Consider the following 23,707-nt stretch of genomic DNA (forward strand, 5'->3'; position numbering starts at 1 on the left):
GATGGAAAAAGATAATGCGAGCTTTTAATAAACAAATGCTTTGAAAGAAAGGGTTTAAAAAAAAATAAAGAACAAAATGAAAAATGCAATAAAACAAGCAAGAAAAGAAACAGTGAACATTAATAGAGATAACACAAAAGTCATTAAATGTCATAAAACTTAACGTGCATGTGTTTAATTTTGATCTGATAAGAAATCAATATCAAATCATTTTGTGTTTTAAGTTAAATTAAGATCAAATGCCTAAATAAATACATTTTAAAAAACTATTCAAAAAAATTCAATAAACATAACTGCTCATTGTGTATAAAATATAAAATAAATACTACCGTTCCCCTTCAAATGTATATTTTTTATATATTTAGATTTAATTATGGAAGTTTTATAAGAAAAAGAGATTAAGACTTATCTACGAGAACCTAAAGATGTTCAAAAACAAGTCATGTTACACCCACATGTGAACATTATCTATGTTCCTGTTAAGTCAGATAAATTGACTTAACTGGAATACATGTGTGATCAATAACATCAGGACAGTAGCAAGGGTGTCCCACAGGGGTCGCAAACAGCACCTCTTGGGAGATCCGAGCACTTAGACAAAACGAGAAAGGTAACTATAAAAGGAAAGATGCAAAAATGTTGTCCATCAGGCAGACGAGCTGAATAGTTTTTAAAACATGGACCCCTGACCCACATTAACTTCATTCCAAAGCCACATTTAAGCCTGATTCCCCAGAGTCAGACCCCTCCAGAGTCCAGAGAACCAGTATTATCCAGCACACTGTCTGCTGTTGCCAGGCGCGTTTGCGATTCGGCAGCCTGCATTACATGTGCTAATCCCGTGGCTTCAATACTGGGGATTGCAGTCGAGCTGAGTATATAATGACTTTCACCAAAGCTCAACTGAGATAGAACGAGCAAACACCAGATCACACATGCTGAAACTAGTTATTAATTAATACCGGAGGGTCGTCAATAGGTACCGGTGGTTATCGGGAAGTAACCCACTATACAAATTGACATACCATGGTGGTAATCTTAATGCAACACTACTAAAAAAGGACAAAGATACTTACAAGAACAAATTTTTTCTTAATGTCAAGATGATTTGAATAATTTAAAGAACCTTTTTCCATTATGTTGTCCAATTTAATACTAAATGTTGTTTATTTTTAAGAGTGCAAGAACACTGTTTATTGGAATTTATGGTTCAGGACCTTTAACATCAATAGAAACGCTCCATTTAGCAAAAGGTAGTTTATAATGGAAAAACTCTTAAAATGTTCATTAAACTTTGAGAAATAGCTCTTTTATGAGCTGTTAGCTGACAGGTTTAGTGGAGAAGCAAAACCCTGGTTATTTTTTATTTATTTATTTTTACAGTAATGCCATTGAAGGACCATTGTTGGTCCCTCAAGAAGTTTTCAGTCGACAGTTCATAAAAGAACCATTTTGTGTGTGTGTATATGTGTGTGTGTGTGTGTGTGTGTTTTAATAACATTGTAACAATCTAAAAGAAACTCTTCCCTAATAAAGAACCTCTATTGGTTTCAAAGATGTTAAAAGATTCATTCATCAATGCCAAAAAAGAACTATTTTTAATAGTGCATGGCTATTGACTTTGAAAACCACCTTTTGAAAACTTGTGTCAAATCAAACATGCCATTACAAAAAAAAAAAAAAACTTTATTTTTTAAGAGTGTAGTATTAAAGTGAACACACACATACACACAGATGTCTAAACTCTGACCTACATCCAACAAAAACAGATCAAAACGTTCAAAATGGACACACAAATCAAAAAGGACAGTAACAAATTAGATGAATAAATCATCGACAGGCTGTTTATGCATAGTTGATTATGTAATTATGTCACTTGGCACACCCACAGGAAAAATGCACACCAGTCTCATTCCATTCATAATACATCCTCAGCTGAGGTTAGAACTTTACTGCTGTTTCACCTGACTCGCTTAGCTAGGGGCCTAGGACGAAAAAAAGACAAAAGCGCACACACCAGTTCATCTGAGGCCAAAGGGTAAGTATGCATAAAGCATATCGGCAGAGATCCATGTATTTTCACATGGCAACCCTCACAACAAACTCTAACAGAGCTATGCTACCACAGACAAACATCCTCAAATGTCAACGTTAAAGTGACTTCACATTCTGGTTTCTTTAAATCAAAGACGGCACGCTTACCTCTCAGAAAGGCACGTCAAGAGCACATCGTCGCGTGAAATCCAGGCAGCAAGAGCCGTGTTGATCTCAGCCCTGAAAGCTGCGGTGTGGGAAGCACGCAGACCGCAACGGCTCATACATCTCTCACCATCAAATCTGCTCCTGAAATAGCAGGCGAAACTCCCTCTACTCCACAAGAACAACACAAAAAAACTAGTCTTCTAAACAGCACGGCCTCGGTTTAATTCTCCACTGGATTTACAGTATAAGCAGTCTGAATATTTTAATATACGACTACAACTGTAAGCTTGAACTCTGAGTCTGAATAAGTGTACTGTCCACACACACGGAGTCAGACAGATGTTCCCGGTCTGACTGGGGCCGCCCTCTTCCTGTATGCCACACCTCTATTCTGCACTGTCCAACTGGAGGCAAATAAAGAGATTGCACTCCACCCACAATCACAGAGCTGACAAGTGTACAGTGACCAACAGATCTGAGATGTTCAAGTAAACAACAACAACAAAGAGAAAAAAAATTACAGAACAAAAATCACAAGTCTAGTATTGTGCTTGCAAAGCATTATGTTTATTTTAGAAATCTGAAATGCAGCTAGAATAAAATGTAATTATATATATTTTTTGCTCACACACACACGTATACACACTTTATCCACACACGTATATATACACTGTATAAATATATATATTTTTTTATTATTTTTTTTTTTACATATTTAAAGCTTGTATGTGTGTGAAACAAATTATTAAATTAGTTATGTTATTATGACTAATAAAAATGACAAAAGCCAATCACATAAAAAATAGAATTTAAAAAAAAATTATACAAAAAAAAGCCAAATATTAACAAATACTACAATAATAATAAAAATATAATATTTCCATAATGCCAAAAACTGAGGCAACTATCACTTTTACTAAACTATTAATGTGATGACATGAATAATGTTTAATAATAATATAATGATAATAACAATTAAATCTCACAATTTTCAACTAGTGGCCACAAAACAAAAATAAAACACAATAATGTGAATATCTTAAAGACCTTTACAACCACCCTAGCAACCACACAGCGATGTGCCAAAACAAAGTTAAAACCACACAGGAACACGCATCACGGTGCAAACAAGCACCACAGATATTCTTCAAAAAAAAACATGCAATGCACTTTAAACTCTTTAAATTATTTAAACATAATAAACTAGCTTACACTGCCAACAAAGTACAAATCCCCACAAATAAAATATGTCTTTTTTACTTGCTTTCTCTGCGTGCCTGCAAATAAAGCTCACTTTTGTTAAAGTGGGTGCAGTGAAGATAGTAAACAAGTTAAAGCAGATTTTGCAAGATGCGATTTGAAATGCTCATAATTCTGAATGCCTTCTGTCTATTAACAGTTTACAAACCCTTGGCTTAGAAACAGCTGGAAAGGGCGATTAAAAAGCTGAACAGCTGTCACAGAACATCTTTACTGCAGATATGTTTGTGATTATTTCCATTTTTTTGGAAATATTTCTGACCTCCTGTGACAAAGCACTATAAGCTCTCAGGCATTTCAGGCAAATAAGCCTTTTCAGGCAAATGAATAAATCAAAAGTTTTTGGTACTGCTTAAAACAAATAAAATAAAAAATTACATCTGCAACAAATTTTATTTCTGTAATGGATTTTTGAGTTAAAAATGCAATGATTGAAGTGTGAAAAATAAGCACTTCACACCAAAAGCAGAGCTAGGAATGCTGTCAATATTGGTTATAGACATTGAACAGCTATTCACCAGCTGAAAAAGAAAAGTTGTTTCAGGGCCTGTCCAAGTTATTCAATTTAAAGATTTTTTTAACAGCGTGCACTGCTAATATATTCCAAAACAAGAACAGTTATGCGTGACTATTGTTGACTTAACCTGATACACAGATGAAGTCTGGTCACATACTATGCATCTTAACAAACACTGATTGATCACTCCGTTAACATCAGCCATATCACTCAGCAACTGATTAATCACTAGTTTACGTCTCACAATTGATCTCCACCATCCAATCAGCTGTACTTACACAGAGACGCGCACAAAAACACGTACACTATGTCTGGTTGCATTCCTAGAGCACTCCGTTTCAGATATGAAATGTCATTATTTTCCCAGAATACTACTTGGAAGCAATAATGAAAGCCTGGGTTTCCAAGAGAAGATCAAATTTCCTCTGTTTAAAGGACATGAACCAGAGTGCATCTGGCTCTTTCCTCTGAGCACAGGTCACCAAGGTCAGGTTAGGGTCGTCATCAGGAAGTGTGGGCACTGCTAATTGTGATGTATGTCTGTCGACAGCCATTATTGATTATGAACTTTGCTCTTTGCATCAGTGGAGCAGACAAATGCATTCACTTCACTGCATCAGCACAACAACTGCTACCATCTGAGGTCAGAGTCTATGCCAAATCTGTCAACGGTAATAATAAAACAATCTTTTTGTAATATCTTGGTTTTATATTGGAACATCTCCATTTACTGACTACAACTGCATTTCCTGAAGGAAACAGCAGTGCTGTCAAAGCAACAAAAACTGCCAGAGAGACCCATCTCTTTCTATCAGCTGTACATCAACACATAATGTGGTTTTTATGCCTGTGCAGAGTAGATGGTTTTCTGTATGCAAAAAGACGTAAGAAAGATCAAATCACAATTCAGAATGAAATATTACTGATAACACTGTAGTGTTACATTTTAAATAAAAATATTCTAAAAATTGACATTTAAAATGTAAATAATAAATTAGGTGGTGGAAATTTATAATTCATTTTTTATTTTATAAAATGTTAAAAAGAAAAAGTGTTTAAAAACAATTTTTTTGCATTTAAATGAAACATTATATGCTTTTTTTTATTAAAAAGTATTTAAATTTAAATTAAATTTTAAAATGACCAGAGGACATGTCTACCATACAAGCACTTAGCTATATTTATTAATATACATTTTATATTTAAAAAGCATTAAATGCTATTACTGATTGAAAAAGAAAATTAAGAAAATTATTTGTTGACCTTCTGCATAGCACACCAGTCTTACAATATCCGTCAACAAACCTGAACTCCTGCACCTTGACAAGAGGAAATTATTTCAATGTTTTCACTTTCTTTTAATCAAACAGTGCAGTGCAAAATCTAACACATTTGATCAGATTCTTCAAGCGTAAGGTGTGTCTTGAGTAAACTTTCAGAGAGAAAACATACAGCCGTCTCCACTCTGAGGGATTTCTCACACCCTTAGACTGTCAGGTATAGAGACGGGTGTGCCTGATGACAGGATGTGCATCACAACCTTTGGGCCTATGGGAAAGTGTATGACCAAACATCAGAGGGTTATTCCACCACCCACTACCGACCTTGCCCCAGATTATCCCAGAACAACCTCCCCTTTCGCTCCTTTCAAAACACTGTAACAAAGTGAAGAAACATCAACGTTCCCTTAGGCCAAAAACCTCTAATGATGGAATGGATAAAAGCTTGAATAAATCAGAATTGGAAAAGTATGAAGGTTACAAAAGTTCCAGAAGAAATCAGTCATCTCATTTACACAAGAGTCATATCAACACACCCACTCATTACACAGCAAAAAACCCTCTTTTGTGGCCATAAAAGAAGGGATATCCTGTTTCCTCAAAATAGAAACAAGCACAAGTCACTGTCCAAACAGACAAAATCAAATTCTAACAGAAAATCGTGCCAGGAAAGATCTTGAAAATGCAGCAGCCAGTCCAAACCGGTGAAAGTGCCCGTTATATGATATGATCCAAATCTAACCCAAAGCAGCCTTACATTCAAATAAATCCCACCTTCTTTAAACAGGTTTTTAAGGTTTACGGACAATAAAGTCAATGTTTTGCTTCATGAAGGAAACATTTTTTTTCAGTATAGGTGTGTCACATTCAAGGTGCGACAACTCAGAACCTCGCCCTTTAGAAACAACCTGTGATTTATTTAAACATATAGCTGTATATGACAGCCAGCGTTGACAAGCGCCATTTAACCATCAAGTCTGACAGCTGGTGGTAGCTAACATGGAAATAATTAAGTTAGAGACATGACCCAGCATTCCCTAACCCTACCGCAACTATTATCGGCCTCATTAAATACGGCAGAAAGTGAATAAATAGTTTAGTTTTTTTTTTCAAAAACAGTTCTGGCAAGAATGGTGGTACAAACAGTCTTGCTTTTGTCTGCAGTCGAGGGGAAGAAGCTGAGAGCTCTGTGGCCTTTCTTCCACGCCGCAGGAGAAATGTAGTCAGTTTTCCCCACCATTATTGCTCTAATGCACGCCCCGAAGGGCTTCTAGTCATTGCCAAACCCGAAGAAGCATACTGGTTCACCCTGGTAACAAAAAGGGCAATAAAATTCCCCCTGCCACTGGCTACTGTTTGGAAACGCCCTACCGCATGTGCCGGCACCAACCCAGAGCCAATTAGAGACCTTCAGACTTGATTGCATTTTCAGCCTCAGCGGTCTTGTTGAGAACTTGCATTTCCACTTAAGCTAAACCCACATTTGCACACATTTCATGGCCCACTGAAATGTTTAGTTAACGCTGGCAGGTCGCAGGCATTCCCTTCTCTAAATCTACCTAGCTCCCCGAGTTCTCGAATACAATGACCTCCAAAACATCTTTGTTTCTATCCCCAAGTGTATTAATTGTCGGCGTGTCTTCCTGGTGCAAGTGGAGTTCAAGGCTTTGCAGTTTCTGCTGCTACGGTAAACTACTCGAGCCTCTGATGTGGATTCAAAGGACAATGGCTGTTGGCCGCCACCTTCTCCATCTGGTGAATCCATTACTTAAAACCCATTCCGTAACTACGTCACGCTTCCCCATGTGTCACTGAGGCTAAAGGACAGGGGTTTTCTAACTGGAGAAAAATAGTGCAGAAGTAAAATGAAGATTTAAAAAAATGATAATTTAACCAATTTAATTTAAAAAATAAAATAGAATAAGCTCTCAGCGGTCCTAACAACGCATCAAAAAAAGTTAAAAAAAAAGAAAGAAAAAGGATAAAAAAAAAAATCTATTATTATTTATAATAATGGTCACAATTTCACTTACTTTTAGTTGCTTCCAAAGAAGTATGATACAATGTTTCAGCTGTCTTACCAATCAAAAATAAAAATGTTTTTGACGGTTTTTGTCCAACTCCTGGCTTAGGATAATAATTCAGTATTAAATGAATGCTTATTTTTACAAAAGCAAAATGAATGTCTTTCATGGTTGCATTGTATAAAAATGACTATGTATACCACATGCCCTGAACACTTATATGTTCTACACCTGTCCTGTATAAATATTAAATTGGCCCTTGCCATTTTTGCCTAATTTGGAAATGGCTTTGGATTTTGTTTATCTAAACTGGAACCATTCCACTCTCTGTCAAGTTCAAAGTCTAAATACTGTATCTGGGAATACTTATACAGCCAGGAACCTTCGTGAATACCAGTCAAACTGCAAAGTCAAAGGCAGACTTTTATATCCCCATTAAGGAATGTTAGCTCTTGTGTCAGTTATAGATTGCAACAGGAAGCCACGGGCCGTGGCAATGCTTGATACTACCGGAACCTGTTAAAAGAACAGATTGGTTCAATGGTATGTGTGTCCCCTGCCCATCCTGAGAGCCCCCTACCAATGCTGGTTGGAGCACTGGGGTGCCAAACAAGATTGTAACATGAATAACATGAGATCAGGGCATTGTCTGAGTTTTATCCAGGAGAGAATGGCAAATTTAAACAGCTACACTGGGCTTTTGTTCCACTACACTGGACAGAGCTGGGATAGGCCTCCCAGAACACCTCCTTTATCCGAGGCGCACAAACCCTGAGGCACACAGACACACACACACACACACACACACACACACACATATACATACACACATACACACATACACACATACACACATACACAGTCGACTTCTTCTGCAGGCTTGTGCAGTACAGTACAGTACAAGTCAAACACCACCTGACAAAGAAGAGGCTGGCACCAGCACTAAACGACAATCAAGACAACACTGATATAGCAGATCGAAAGGAAAACAAACAGAAGGTGTCTTTACAATGACAATATATAAAGTTTGCTCATAATGAAACTGACATGAGTGAAATGAAAATATGGGTCATATTTAACCACTAAATCAAAAGAACAAAATATTAGACTTGCATTCATTGTATTATTTTATAAACATTAAGCCCATTTTTGAATGAGTAAATAAATACAAACATTACAAATAAAATTTATAAATTTTAATATAGAATATAAAAGAAAATCATGACAATGAATTATTCATTTATGATTTAGATTTAAATAACAGCAATACTAATTAAAATAATATAGAATCTTTCATGATAATCAATGATATAAATTCTATGATTCACCAATTATTATATTACATTTGATTTAACAAATCAAATACATAATATTGTAAAATATATATTATATAATATAATGCTTAGCCCCTTAACTATATTATTTTACAAAAAAAAAAAAACATTATAACTTTATTGTATTGTATAAATTGGCATTTAAATAATGTTGGTCATCATGGATTACTGGTCATGGATATTATTATGTTAAATAATATTATAATAATTTACGTTTTTAAATTGTATAATAGAAATGAGAAAGAAATATTTGGAATAACCTTTTGCATTAAAACTTGAGGGAAATTAGGGAGACTTGCTTGATTGAAAATATCCCAATGCAAACATTAAAAATAAAACAACAACAGATCTATCTTTTAAAGTTACCTAGTGTAAATGTGGTAAACTGATAGATAAAAACATCAATAAAATGTGTAACACGTTTAGACAAACTAGAGACATGCTTCACAGTGCTTTAAAGACATCTCTGTTGCCATGGATACAACAGAGGGGTTGTCATGAGCTTGAGGGTTTTGGGTGTTGTCTTCAAACTTGAAACAAGATTACAGATTCTCTATCTTATCAAAGCAACGTGAGCATGTGATAATCAGACCAGAATATCCAAACCGACTCGTCCTTCTCTTACTTTCAATTCAGTACACACAGCAAAACTAAAACGCCTCTAAACCCTGCAAAAGCAGACGTATTACGTGTCTTTCTATTTGCAACATACTTCATCATACATTATGAGCTCGGGAGACACAGAAACTACACATAAACACCACTTAAAACCTAAAAAAAAAAAAAAAACACAAAAAACACTTAAACCAGATTAGCTCAGAGGCAGAGCCCCATGGGAGGGTGGAGTCTTGCGTCTGGTATCGGTTGCGCTCCGAAAGAAGTCCTGGTATCAAGTCTTGGCGCTACTTTGGCATTCTCTAGCACTGAGATACTGCAGATGTGTCGATGTGACCCCACCTCGGTAATTAAAGACATCTCCCACACGTCTAATGTCAGCATCTCTACCAGCCTCCCCAATTAGGCAAAACAAACTCTCGTTGCTGTGCACTACACACACACCCCTCGCATAAACTATCAACCCTCTCCCAAAAAAAAAAAAAAAAAAAAAAAAGAGCAAGGGCTGGGACTGCAGGCATGCAATTCTGGGCCATGCTGGAGGGATTTGGCTTATCGCCCAGCATGTTAAGCACCAGAGGTGTGACTAAACGAGAGACGCTGAACGCTGCACGGCGCAACAAATTAATAAGGTCAAACAGCCCGGGATGAGCAGCCGCGGATATAAAGGAATGTGGCAATGATTTTCGATGCGAACAAACCTGCATTACATTCATGAGCGAGCAGCGATTTCTGCCAGATCGGTCTTTGCTTTAATACTTACACTGTCGCTGCAAGTCTATGCATGCGAGCTAGATCATAGAAGAATGCCATAACTGCTTGTTATCGCGATAATTTCAAATGTTGAGGTCGATTGCGTGCAGACTCCACCAAAAGGTATAACCGTTCTATTTTGAGTCAAATTAATGACAAAGGAGAAAATATTATCGCACAAATCCCAGGAGGATTATTTTAATCATCCAATCCATCAGGAAACAGACCCCACACAGCCTCACTATCAGTCTGTGATCTTTGTGGTGAAGCTGCGGCATGTAAAAGACCCCGTGAAATTGCTTGACAAGCAGTCTTTCTTGCCAAATTGACATATTTCCTCTTCGAAGGAAGGAACAAAGTTAGAACCAGGGAGAATATTTTAAGGAATAGTTAGCCCAGAAATTAAATTTTGCTAAAGGTTCGCTCACCCTCAGGTCATCCAAGATGCAGATAAGTTTGTATCTTTATTGGAACAAATTTGGCATTACCTCACAAACGGGTACATTGCAGCGAATGGGTGCCGTCGGAATGAAAATATTTTAACTTGAAGCAACATTTTAAAGCTAAAAATGACAGATATGTTTCTTTCAAACATAGCTTACCGCTTCACAGCATCATAATTTATGGACTGGAGTACATAAATGGAGGGGATCTACTTGTGAGTGAATGATGTAATGCATATTTTCACCAAATCCTTTCTGACAAAGAAACAATCTTGAATGTAAACATTTTCAGTTGTTTCATTCTACTACTTCTTTCGCTGGACAGAAACCTGGAATATTTTTTCATCCATTTTCCAACAAAAAAGAAGAAAAAGAAAGAAGTTTAGATGTATGCATCTACTAAACTTTTTTTTTTTTTTTTTTTTTTTTTTTTTGGAAAACAAACATGACCTCAATCCATGTAGCCATAAAACGCGCATAGGATCTTCACGGATCAGATCACATTCCAAAGAATACCATGGCCTCCGTTTTGTCCTCAACAACCACAGCATCAACCCAGGAGGAAAAAAAAAACTACAATAAACGAGCCAAAAACCAATCCATACTCTATCAAGGCCACAAGTTGCACTACACTTAGTGCATACTTCTGTTGTAAATAAACACCATCTCGCTCCTGGTGTTTTAAGTGACGTTTTAAGTCATTATCAAAACACGACTCGCATTAAAAGAAACCGTTTTTTTTTTTCATTAACCATTTCTCCTGCCGTGCACGAAAAGCAAATCTTCATTCGGTTACTTATTAACTTCCCTTTGTCCTTCGTGAACTGTAGCAAAACATCTGGTAAAACAGTGACAACTACTGTCTGAATTAAACCGAAGTAAATCTAGCGTGTAAATGAGTTTTAAATGGCAACATTGTATCAAACTGTCATGAGCTGGTAACTAGACTAAAAGACAAACACCACGGAGAGCAGTTTCTGAACTTAACTAGATCAAAGTGACGAAATAAATCACAAACAGACAGGGTTTCAATACAAACAAACGCGTCGAAAACGAAAACAAACGCGTTTCATTTGTTTTATAAATTAGACGAGAATCACTCGCCCATTGAAGCGCCGATTTTGCATGCATCTCTACGTCCCACCCTTTAAAGCCAAATCACTTCAAAAGAAGCGCAAAGTCGGCGGTATTTACACTATTGGCTTTTCTTGACGTGTCACGTCGCTGTCAGGTTGAGGTCTGAGATTGAGAAGTTACCTTGTAAACAGTCCCATCCTCCCCGCGAACGCTGTGGGCTCGTGCGCTCTCATTCCCCTGTGCAACAATACAGCACGATCCGACAGGCGGGTGACGTCATCCCTTTTAGCGTGGGGTTTGACGTCAGTGCGCATGCGCAAACGTTCGGACGCATGTCTATATGGGTAATGCAGTCTGAAGAAGAGGACGCGCGAACCGTTCAAACCGGAATAAAAAAAGAAAATATTTTAATACATTTAACGTTGAATTCGTTTAATAATCGTTTCTGTTTTAATATGAACACCTGGAAGTCCTTTCAGTGGTTGGTTTGAGTAGATAAACACGAAATTAGTTCAAAGCAAAACACAATTATGTGACCGTTAACATAATTAACACTAATTAGCAAGTACATCTTACATTTCAGATTAATTTGCATATAGGGCTGGATAAATACATCACTCCATTCTCTTTTTTCTTTTAGACCAATTTGCATACACAATGTTTTCCATCAAAGTGTCTTTATTTCTTTATCTTTGTTTATTTGTCACAGTTTTTAATTAGAACATATACATTCTTGAAAAAATCATACAAAGAAAACAAAAATATTATTATGTAATTTCCAATGCAACGATCAGAAGCACAGTGCAACACATAAAACAACACAAATGAAGAATATTTGTTTTATTTTATTTTTTGGAACAATTGAACACTGACGCCCCATTAACAGACTTTCCCTAAATTCTTTGTATACATCACATGAGGCTCAATGCAGCACTCAATTGCACTTAAAAGCAATTGAGGGAAGAGATCCATAGGATTTATTTAGGCAAAAGCAGGCCACAGACAGACTTACGGAGGATTATGGGAATGATTGTACATGGTGGGTTGTCTGGTGGAATTACAGACATGGCAGCAGCTGGTGATGGAGATTGGGCCATGGGGCCACACTAACCCATGATTTAATTCCCAAAAACTACAGTACAATAGCAGAAATACTGCCTGTTCTAATTTGTTTCCAGGAATCAATGTTAGTAAAAAAAATTAGGACTCACCAGAATTCCTCTCTAAACAAGAGAGTCAATGCTATATTATTATTGTTAATATTATTATTATTTTATGTCCAAAGTCTATATGTGTCAGATAAACAAGTGTGCAGCCACCTGTAGAATTTTGCCTTTAAAGTCGCATTTTTGTGGTCGCTATCCACTTTTACCTTGACTTAAAAATGGGCGCAGCCATTTGTAAATTCTATGGGAAAAGCTTCCGGTCTCATCCGCGTCCAGCTATTTTTAGCTTTACAGAACAGTTTTGTTGCTTGTTACTGAAAATTGTTGTGTCCTATCATGTCATTTTAAAGTATTATATTAATTATGAACACACTGGTTTGTACCGCACGTTGTTATTTTCCTCCTTATTTCCCTAAATCATCTAATGAAGCCTCACCCATAGCTTTACTTCAGGGTTCAGGAAAAAGGCAGATAGCGTCACTGTTAACGAGTAATTAACTGTAAAATAGATATCACTTTTGTTATTAACAAAAGTTATCATGAGCGCTGCAATGTCTGAAGTGATCGTCATAACCAATGTTAAAAGACTGGAAGCTTGGCAAGATATTAAAAAAGATGGATTCATTAAAGGAGCAGTTTTGAACAAGCCGTTTCATGTTACCATTGACTTCCATGGTATTTTTTTTTTCCCGCTATGGAAATCAACGGTGACCCAAAACAGCCCGGCTGCAAACTTTCTTCAAAACATCTTGCTTTGTGTTCAGCAGAACAAAGAAATTCGTACAGGTTTGGAACTGCTAAAGGGTGAGTAAATGATTTTTTTTTTGGTAAACTGTTCCTTTAATTATGATGCTGTGGTAATGCAAGCGGAAGCCAGAAGACAATGAGATTGTCATCATGATGTTTTGACTATGACAACCAGAAAAAGACAACAATCTCTGTTCTCACTTCTCTTGGAGAGCTTTTTGCATCTGCTTTTATTTCTATTTTTATTTAAACGAATGTGTCGTACAGTTTCTGTCTCCACTCCCTGCTACAACTGTACATAATCGCTATCTCTCCTTCAGCTGTTTTGGCAACAGATCTTTAGTCCTAAAAACTCACTAAGGACACGTAACTTGGCTTTCATCGTGCCTCATTGTCTTGGCAGTCAGTGAATGTCTTTTCAGAAGCCAAAGCTGTTTCTTTCACTTCAGCTCAGAGTCAGTACGCCAGACTAGAGCCGTCATGGTTGGAAGGACAGTCTGTTTAATGTATAGAGAGGGCAGCACTTCTAAGGACTGGGCCGAGAGCATTAGAGGTGTGTAAATATTTAAGCAGCCCAGGTCTGCGTATCGTTACTTGCACAGAAACTAATGGGAACGAGTCTGAGCTCTCTATAAGCAGCTCAAAAACAAACTGCTCTTTCAAACTGCTTAAGCCAGAAGGATTCAATCCAAATTCTGTCTGGATTACATGACTTATCTATATAACACCTGTTTGACCCTTAAACTAACACTGTAATTACTGATTCTAAGCTTAATTTGTTAGGAAATCCCTGTAAATTACAACACATTATTGAGGTATTTTGAATAAGTGTATTTTTTAAAAGAAATCTCTTATGGTCACAAAGGTTGCATTTATTTGACAAAAAATAGGGTAAAACATACTGTTAAATATTTTTCTGTTGTGATGTGTTTTAAATAAGGTTATTAAAAATAATGTTTTATATATACGCAAACACATAGTATATAATTAGAAAATATTTGCATGTATATATTGAATAAAAATATATATAAAAATATAATATTTTTCTAAAATATATTTTATTTGTATTTATATATTACACATATATTATGCATACAAAAAATCTATTATAAATGTCTTCATCAATGTTATATGTCCATGCTGAATAAAATGGTATTAAATTCTTTCAAAAATCTTTTGTATGTAGTATAAATGAATTGATTTTTTCAAGATGTTAAATAGTTAAGAGCAATAGATATTTTTGGCTTTACTGTATTTACTCACTCTTGGGATGTTTCAAAGCCACGTTGCCCTTTACTATTCAATAAAAAAATCTAAAATAATTTTTTGCACTATATATGCCATTATTGTAATAACAGACAAAAAATGCAAACGTTACTTGCTCAATAAACCAAATGCCTGTTCACACTGAGATAAAGTAGATCAAAGCAGGTTATACTAAGTTTGCTTTTAACACAAGGACAACTGGCATCTGACATCAAACATGGGTTTATGACAGTCTCATCTTTCACTGAACGAAAAAGAGCAGCCAGGATTTTCTGCTTTGGGGTCCCCAAAATAAATAAAATCATATGGAATTAGAACGGCATTCATTCATTTAACTAAATTAACTAAATTCATCACAAAAAGGCATCAACTTCAAGCATGAACTTCCTCTGCAGTATATCATTGCCTTGTGTATTTAACAACAAGCTACTCTTGCTGTCGTGTTTGTTTCAACCCGAAATCAACCTTCAGAGTACAGATGAAAAGGACCAGAAGTAGAGTAGATTATGGGCCCACTGTGGGACTCAGAATCAATCTCATAGCTTTGATCTGCATTTAACCCTTAAGACTGAGAACTCTGAGAAGCTTAAACGCGCTCTCATCGCAAAGCCGTTTACGTCTGTTTCATCTATGCAGAAACTTATACCCACAAAGAGCCGGGTTCCCTAAAATGTTGTTTTATTCGAGCTATTCGATAATGTATAACTAGATAAACATTCTCATATAGCAGTCGTTTCAAACAATCATCAATCAATGCAAAAAGAACGTTGCTCATGTCAGAAACAGAACAATATCTTAACCACAGTAAAGTATCTCGAATGCTGCCCGGCATTCCCAGCGCACCATAAAGTATTTAACGCAGCTACTACAATCACAGTCTTTGTTCTAACACAATTACCTGACTTTTTCCAATCGCATGACAAAGCACTCGGTAATTTCATCGCTGTTAACATGGATCTTGAAGTCCATTTACAGCAGCCTTAGGAAACAAAGCGGCTCCTGAGGTACAGCCGGCGGTTTGCATTCTACCGTTGCATGTGCAATTTTCCATCAGTTCCAAAATCTGATATACAAGCTTATTTCTGCCACGAAAAAAAAAAATAATTGTGCCTTTTTGCCCCTATGTGACCTTTTGTTGCAATTCTGACTCAACTGCAATTCAACTTTTTTCTCAGAATTGCGAGCTTACTTCTTGCAGTTGTTTTTTTCTCAGAACTGAGACACAGCTCACAATTTTCTGAGAATTATGGTTTGCACCAATAAATTAAAAAGATCAATATATTTTGTTTATATATATATATATATATATATATATATATATATATATATATGTTTTTGGGAGTTTGTGTCTCTCAATTCCCCTTTTTATTCATAATCAAAGAATTATGATATGAAGTTGCAATCACCAGAAAAATATGTTTCATTAATCTGAAGACTTTGCATGTGCGCAAAGTGTTCAAGCGAACATGAGAATGTATTTTCTGCTTGTCACTATACATTCTACACAAAGGTAATAATTTAATGCCTCCGTCTTGGATAATAAATAAATACATTTTAAATTAATATTTTTTTATGTAGCCATGTAATTATCATGCAGAGATATAAACAGTTGATTGAAGACCTTATTATAATGACCTGATTACAGTTAATTTTTCCATACTGTTACAAATTACATATTAATGTTACAAGTGTCATAAAAAAAAACATTGGTCATATTTTAATGTTTACTTACTGTAGTGTGAAAGCTGGGACACAAATATCAAAACAACAGACATTAGCACCACTTGCTGGTTACAGGTGGTAAGTGACAAGATACTGAGGAGATAAAGGAATTTATTTCACCATTTTACTAAAACAAGGTGTTACAGAAAATGTTAAGATTTTATCTAGTTCTGCATGTTTGCTCAAAACAGACTATATGATAGACTGTTTCCTCTCAGCTGTTCGAAATACAGTAAATTATCCATACTATCTTTTGATTTACGTAACACAACATGTCAGCGCAACTCAAAGCAGATGCTTTGACCATTTATCTCAGAAGTGAGAATCTACAGATGTGGTCATTTCCGTATGACTGCCTGTAGATGCTGCAGCTGAGCCAGGTTCACGCTGCCACCCCCACACACTATCATTACCAGCGAGTCGAGCGGTTTAGGAAGGCGTCCCTCTTCCTGTAGCCTCTGGATGACACCGCTGTACACTGCAGCCAATGACGCTCCGCAGGCCAACTCCACCAACACACGCTCCTCATCTGAATACAGTACACACAGATCAACTGCAAAGCAGGTCTTTGTCGTTATTGAGCAGTTTGATGGCTTTAAAGGGACAATACTTTTTTTGGACATAGGCTAATTCTCCATCTCCCCCAGAGCTTTCTTGAATCCATTTGAATCCATTCAGCAGATCTCCTGGTCTAGCAAAAGCTCTTTTAGCTTAGCATACACCATTGAATCCAATTAGACCAGTAGCGTTGCGTTAAAAAAATGACCAAAGAGTTTTTATATTTTTTTATTTTTCGATTTGATTGATTGAGGCTGATATGATTAGGAACTATACTCTCATTCCGGTGTAATAATCAAGGAACTTTGCTTCCGTATCATGGCCACAGCGGGGGCAGTGATATCTCGGCCATGTTATGGCAGCAAACTTCCTTGATTATTATGCTGGAGTGGGAGTACAGTTCCTAGTCATATCAGCCTAGAAAATCGCAACTTTTTATTTTCCACCAGCCTTAGTACAAAATATAACTACAGAAGAGTCAAGTTTTAAAGGTCATTTTTAATGCGGTGCTACTGGTCCAATCAGATTCAATGATCTATGCTAAGCTTCGCTAAAAGTACTATCAGATATCGGCTGAATGGGTAAGACTCAACTTATTAACTCTGGGGGATTTGATGAATAAGCCTATTTCCAAAAAAAGGAGTGTTCCTTTACTGATGAACTTACCCAGGAACATTTCCATTGCCTCCAGGGCCTGTAGATCTGTCACCACCTCGGAAATGACACTGGGACGTTTGCTGTACTCAAATGCTTGCTGGCATGCCGTTTTCGCTCCCAAACATGTCGCTTCACTAGTGAGCAGAGATATGCAGAAGCATTCAAACATTTAGTGCCAAACGTTGATGGATTCAAGATGATTTCCTAATTCATACCTTGTGATGTCAGGCAGTGTAACTAGATCTCCGGCTTTCCAAGCAACATTTAGACAGTCAGCACCTACGGTCTCCATACACAGGACAGGCACATCTCCCCAGCCCACGTCATCCATACCTTCTATTATCCCACAAAACAGACCTCCACCTCCTACAGACACCACTATAGCTCCAGGTTTGGATGGCAATGAGGCCTTGAGTTCATGCACAATACTGGAATGACCCTTCCTAAAAGAATTGAAGAGCTTTTCATTCTCGTGAAGCCCAAAACCATCAAAAAAAACTTGAGGTGGTAGAGATATAAGGTGCTATATCTACAAACTCACCAGACTAGGGGATGGTTGAACGGGTGTATTACAGTAAGACCTTCGCTTTCAGCCAAACGTAGGGCCTCAGCATTTGCATCATCCCATACCTACAATATCAGATAAAGATCTGTCATGCATATGATATAGACCCAGGAAAAGATAACTTCACCATGTCATATCTAGAATAAAGGCTTTTAGGATAACTGTGGTGGTACTTTGCTCTTGCCTTGCCAGCAACTTTGACCGTAGCACCCTGGTCCTTAAGTTTCTGAGCTACCAGTTGAGGAGTTGCTGAGGGCAAAACAATGGTGGCTGGGAGGTTGAGCTTTCTTGATGCATATGCTGTGGCCATACCAGCATTACCACCTATACACATATACAAAATACATTGAGAAAAAATCCAATCCAATGCTGATAAATACAATTAGTTTTTAATTTAGTTTTGTCTAAAGGTCTCCGGAGTCTGTAATATCCTTACACAAATAAAAATACAATAAATGTACCGTTTTACTCACCTGAAGAGCAAACGACACCTTTTGATTTGTTTGAACTTGCAACCTTATAAGGAATAAAATACATTTCAGTGTGAAGCGTAATATGCAATCGTTCCTTTAATGAGCGCTAGATGGCAGGGCGAACGCACAATACAGTGTACGTAAACGTTTGTTTTCGTTCAAAATCGATTTAATCATTGATACAGTACACGCCATGGTAATTTTGAAATGCAAATTAACGCGTTACAATATTAAGGAACCATGTTTAGTCAAAGATAAATATGGATCTTGATTCATTTTAAGAAATGCAGCCATATTTGTCCTCACATTTTCACACATGTATCCTATTCCTCGGATTTTGAAGGAACCGGTGGGTTGCGAGCTCTCCATCTTCAGATACACGGTGGTCCCGATCCGCTTAGACATGCTCGTACTCTCGATAAGTGGGGAGACGATATGAAATCCATTTTGCGTGAACATTTTTCCTCAAAATTTTCTGCAACGCATACAGTTGGCAAGGAAATGTGGACAACAGTATCCGTCGACGGTGGGTAATGCACCGAGAGCGTAAAAATTAAAAGTTTCTGATGGGTCTTCCGCGTTTTAAAGTGGTTTATCTCAGGTTTTATTTTGTCTCAGGCAATCATATTCTGTTAAAACATAAAAAATGCAGACGAAGAGCTTTCATAGTCTACTCACCTATTCCGTTGCGCTATGACTCTCTAAACGAGCCTGGAAGTTCAAAGTTCATTTAATGACAATAAAGTAGCCAAGCACTAATGAACGAATGTCTAAGACCGTTAGATAATACATAACAGCTTGCAAAATTATGTAATGTAGGTAAACTAGGACAAGTTACTCATTCATGAAACAAAGTGCCCAATGATAGCCTGAAATTGAGAAACTTATAAGACTAAAACTAAATTACTTGGTAAGTTTTTATATATATATATATATATATATATATATATATATATATATATATATATATATATATATATATATATATATATATATATATATATATATTATTTTTACTTTAAAAGTTATAAGCATGTATTTTCAAGCATGTATTTCACAAGGCATCAGTATTGTATTTATTGATATTTGTCAATATTAATATTTAATATGTTCAGTACACCTCATATTCCTGTACAGAACACAAATCCAGCCAATACAACACGTGACTGTCCCAATGTGGAAATTTTATTGTGCACATATACATGACATAATTGGCTTTTGTATGGCAGCACAAACACTAGGCAGATCCTGCCAGTTTTGACAGCCATAAAAGCCTATATCAAGCTGTTTAAAGAATTTATTTTATTGCATTTAAATAAACATCCCTTAAAGAGGGAAAATATCATGTAGCATAAAAAAAATAAAGCCTGACTTAAATTGAGCATAGGAATATAGGTTTGTGATATGTTGTCAATATCCCCGGTTTGATAGAAAACAGCCACTGCATTAGTTTTTATGACGTCAGTTTTCCACATAATTTAAAACTCAGTTCCTCATAGACGACTACATAATTTCACCTCCTCAAGCCACATAATCCTCCACACATAAACACATACATGTTTCCAGACCAGGCCACTTCCTTATTATCCATCAGTAGCTTGACCAGCCTCAAGGCCTCTTCTAAACACTTTCCAGCACCTTCCTTCCTTTTGCCTGAATCAGCAACTTCCTAACCGTGGGAAATGAAACATCAGCCCCTTCGGTTTCCTTTTTGCCTGATAAAAAGCACAGAGCACGAAACACTGGAATCCAAGACTGCATTCTCTGTCACCAGCTCTTATCATCACATCCACGTCCCATTCTGACAGTCACATCCCACACTGAAACACTCACACACGCACATATACTCAGGAGGTTTGCAATGTGGATGAGGACAGAAAAGCTAACATGTTCCTCGACAGAGATATGGGTAAGAGGGACACTGCAAAAACAACACATCATAGTGATGAATAAAATCTGGGATGCAAACAGTAGACCACTGAATTCCCCACTGTTGAGTAAATCCATCTTGTCCGACACCAGACGTGCTTCATCATCTTGCCACCCCTTGTGGGCTCTGTGTTGTGGTGACGGCAAAGACAGGGCAGAGCGCCATCCCGCAGCTTCATGCCAAGTGCTGTTATAGGAGCTTGCGCTGTCTCTTTTGGCCACCTATGCCAGGGAACGTTGCCTGGGTTTGATCCTTGGGTACAGCTACAATGACAACAGATTATAGACTTAACAAAATAATTTAATGCACAACAGTACCGATACAGTGCTTATACAAATATCCTACCCCTAACAAGTTGCGTGGTACGTAGCCTTCCTTGTCATTGAGTCTGGCCCACCACCACTCTGTCTCACTGTCATCTCTACGGCTCATGATGGTGAGAGCATCAGCCTCATGGAAGGACAGCTCATCTGCACTCTGAGCTTCATAGTTCCACAGTGCATATACCGTCCCTTTATTCATTACCCCCAGTTTCTCCTGCACACCTGGAAAGGAGACAAAGAATAGTAGGCTTCATTATTTGAGAAACACACCCTTAACAATAAAAATAACAACACCAGTGATTGCTATTGACATTACCATAAAGAAACTGAGAGCACTGGACATAACCCTCCTCCATCTCTTCGCACTTGTCTGCTGCAGTCTCCACGTCACTGATAGTGGTGGCAAAAATAGCAGCTCCAGACTCCACCAGCAACTTGCAAAGATGAACATTGTTGCATGACGCTGCACAGTGCAGGGGTGTCCTGATCACAATTGAGAGAGAGTTGCAAACATCACTTGATCAGTAAGAATTGGTGTTATTCACTAATGCAGACAAAAATTCAAGAAAAAAAAAAATCAAACAAAAGTGATAGTCCTCACCATCCATCACTATCTGCTGCGTTGACATTGACCCCAAAGTCCAGCAGGAATTTCACAATATGGTGGTGACCTGCACATACTGCATTATGGAGAGGCGTGATACCTTCATCATTTGGAGTACTAGGATTGTCCACCTGAGGATGGAGGCACACGGTGAGGAGAAAAACTCCTACTGAGTCCAGTTCAAGAATACAAGTATAAGTGGGGTATGGCAACTGAATTGTACCTCATAAATAATCCTTTGGACCAAATCAAATTCGCCCTCCAAAGATGCATCCAATAGCAGTGCAAGCGGATTGAACTTGACCCTCAAGCCATGACCTGTCCTCTCAGAGCCGGGCTTCTTCAAGTTGGTGCGTTTGAGCTGCAATGTGAAAAATTCTATTAGCCTTTATGTTTTGAAGAATAACATGTCTTTTGAGCAAAAAAGTCAAACAATAAACACATTCCCATGCAGAGATGAGCAGAATAGAGTACAAGGGAAGGGTTAAGGATTTCTGCAAGGCTGTAATTTATGAATTTGGCTTGTAAATATTTTTTTCTAAATAAGAGATTACATCTAGATACTATATGCTCACCGTAGATGCACCAGGAGGAGTGCCTGGGTGTGCTGTGGTGTCCTGCTCTGCAGGGAAATGAGGTTCTGGTACTGGGCTAGCTTGTGTGTCTGTAACATTTGTGTGGTTATTGTTATGATTGTCCTCATTGGTGTCCTTAAGAGAATGGTCTGAGGCATCAGCAGACTGGGCACCCCCTGAGTCACTAGATAGATGTGTCAGCTGGTTTTCATTATCATCAGCTGTTGATGACACGGAAGAGGTGGGAGGAGGGACTGGGATTTCTGGCTCTGCTGAAGATTCAGCTAAGATGCTTGATTCCATCAGGTTCCCATTGGCAGTGTCCACATTGCCCAGGGTTGTGGCCATGTAGTTTAGAGGACTGTCAGGCTGGTAGAAGGGTGTACCACCGACTCCACTCTCAATGCCTCCTGCAAGGGTGTTGAAGCGCTGATATAAGAGCTTCTGGATGTTAGGTCCACTGGGTCCTTCTGGTTCTGTGATGGAGCTTCGCTTCTTTAAAGGTCGGGGAGCATTGGCCAATTTCCTTCTCAACACCTCCAGGTCAATGTCACTTTGATAACGGAGAGGGGAGTGGGCCACAGGGGTCAATTTAGTAGGACTGAGAGGGCGAGGGATGTTCTCCACACTGGGTGGAGGTAAGGGAGTGCTTTCTTGGGCCGCCTCTCTGTCAACCTCATCTGTGGAGGAGTGCTGATAGTGTGGAACTGGAGAAGGAGAGGTGGAGCCTGGTAGGACTGGTTTTCCATAAACTGGAGGCCAGTGAAGAAAAATTTTATTTAAAAGAAGGTAAAATATGTTATAAAGCTATACCTCTGTCTTGAACCAATGCAACAGATTCTTACCTGCTTTAACTGCAGTCCTGCTGCTGCTGGAGTAGTTTTTGGCTGTAGGCTGCTGCAGGTACATATTGTAGATTGAGCTGGAGTTCATAGTGGCAGGACCCTTTCTTGGAGACTGGGGCCGGGACCCCCTGTCCGGAATAAAGGGACGTACAGCCACAGCAAGAGGAGGCTCTGTCCTCTCACCCTGAGGGAACAGGGCTGAACCGGAGTGTGGTGTAGGACTGGGAGGCACTGTTATCCGCTGTTGGATCTGCTGTGAAGATGAACCAGAGGCAGGGGGTGCTCTCTGCCAGCCTAAGGTGCCAGGAGCAGAGCGAGGCAAAGAGCTGGTGGCACAGACTGTGGAGTGATGGCCTGCACTGGGATAGGTTCCATAGATGGGTGGAGGCTGCTTAGACAATGCTGTAACTGTCCCTAACAGCTTAGGGGCTTCCTGTAAAGACACAAAACCACTGGTTAAGCATGAACAACACTCAGATATTTTTCACAAGAACACTTGTGCTTAAGCACTAAGGAGACTGTTTAATCTCACCTTGTCTGAGGTACCCATATTGCTGGTATGATCTTGACTTGTGTCCTTCCAGTCTGGAGGTTTTAGAGGAACTCTATTATTGCTGAAGGAGGGCCAGATTGCATCATTAGCTGTAGGAAGCGCAGAAGTATGAGTTAGATGGAAAGAGACAGAGACATATATGCTCTTTCTCCTGTCAGCCTCATTATGGCACAGACTGACCTGCTCAATGGGTCATTAAAGCAGGAGCTGAGTCTCAA

At 38.0% G+C, this 23,707-nt stretch overlaps 3 protein-coding genes across 11 annotated transcripts in view; all 3 read right to left on the bottom strand.

Moving 5' to 3' along the window:
• daam1a (dishevelled associated activator of morphogenesis 1a) overlaps positions 1-11,792 on the bottom strand; it is a 41,307-nt gene extending 29,515 nt beyond the window's left edge. For 2 of the 5 annotated variants that reach the window (XM_043263628.1, XM_043263631.1), the window contains exon 1: positions 2,203-2,534. The gene's annotated coding sequence lies outside the window, so the exon portion shown is untranslated. Of the gene's footprint in view, positions 1-2,202; positions 2,535-11,685 lie in introns of those variants that run through there. The other 3 variants (XM_043263629.1, XM_043263632.1, XM_043263633.1) reach the window with 3 other exon arrangements.
• Positions 11,793-16,500: 4,708 nt separating this feature from the next.
• Positions 16,501-19,464, bottom strand: sdsl (serine dehydratase-like). Its single transcript, XM_043263636.1, has 8 exons — positions 19,338-19,464; positions 18,966-19,134; positions 18,660-18,702; positions 18,371-18,510; positions 18,163-18,251; positions 17,837-18,064; positions 17,631-17,755; positions 16,501-16,935 (listed from the first exon to the last, which is right to left on the bottom strand). Exons 2-8 carry the CDS (start codon positions 19,116-19,118, stop codon positions 16,745-16,747), a joined length of 969 nt encoding a protein of 322 aa, XP_043119571.1. The 5' UTR covers positions 19,119-19,134; positions 19,338-19,464; the 3' UTR covers positions 16,501-16,744.
• A 358-nt stretch (positions 19,465-19,822) lies between these two features.
• Positions 19,823-23,707, bottom strand: part of ppp1r13ba (protein phosphatase 1, regulatory subunit 13Ba) — a 35,713-nt gene continuing 31,828 nt past the window's right edge. For all 5 annotated transcript variants that reach the window (XM_043263085.1, XM_043263084.1, XM_043263086.1 and 2 more), the window contains 8 exons: positions 23,469-23,578; positions 22,937-23,369; positions 22,092-22,843; positions 21,740-21,877; positions 21,514-21,647; positions 21,229-21,395; positions 20,935-21,134; positions 19,823-20,852 (listed from right to left, as the gene is read on the bottom strand). In XM_043263085.1, coding sequence (XP_043119020.1) covers positions 20,811-20,852; positions 20,935-21,134; positions 21,229-21,395; positions 21,514-21,647; positions 21,740-21,877; positions 22,092-22,843; positions 22,937-23,369; positions 23,469-23,578 — 1,976 coding nt within the window. In that variant the 3' untranslated portion in view covers positions 19,823-20,810. The remainder of the gene's footprint in view (positions 20,853-20,934; positions 21,135-21,228; positions 21,396-21,513; positions 21,648-21,739; positions 21,878-22,091; positions 22,844-22,936; positions 23,370-23,468; positions 23,579-23,707) is intronic.

The sequence above is a fragment of the Puntigrus tetrazona genome, chromosome 17 (genome assembly GCF_018831695.1).
Source record: "Puntigrus tetrazona isolate hp1 chromosome 17, ASM1883169v1, whole genome shotgun sequence".
Classification (NCBI taxonomy): Eukaryota; Metazoa; Chordata; class Actinopteri; order Cypriniformes; family Cyprinidae; genus Puntigrus; species Puntigrus tetrazona.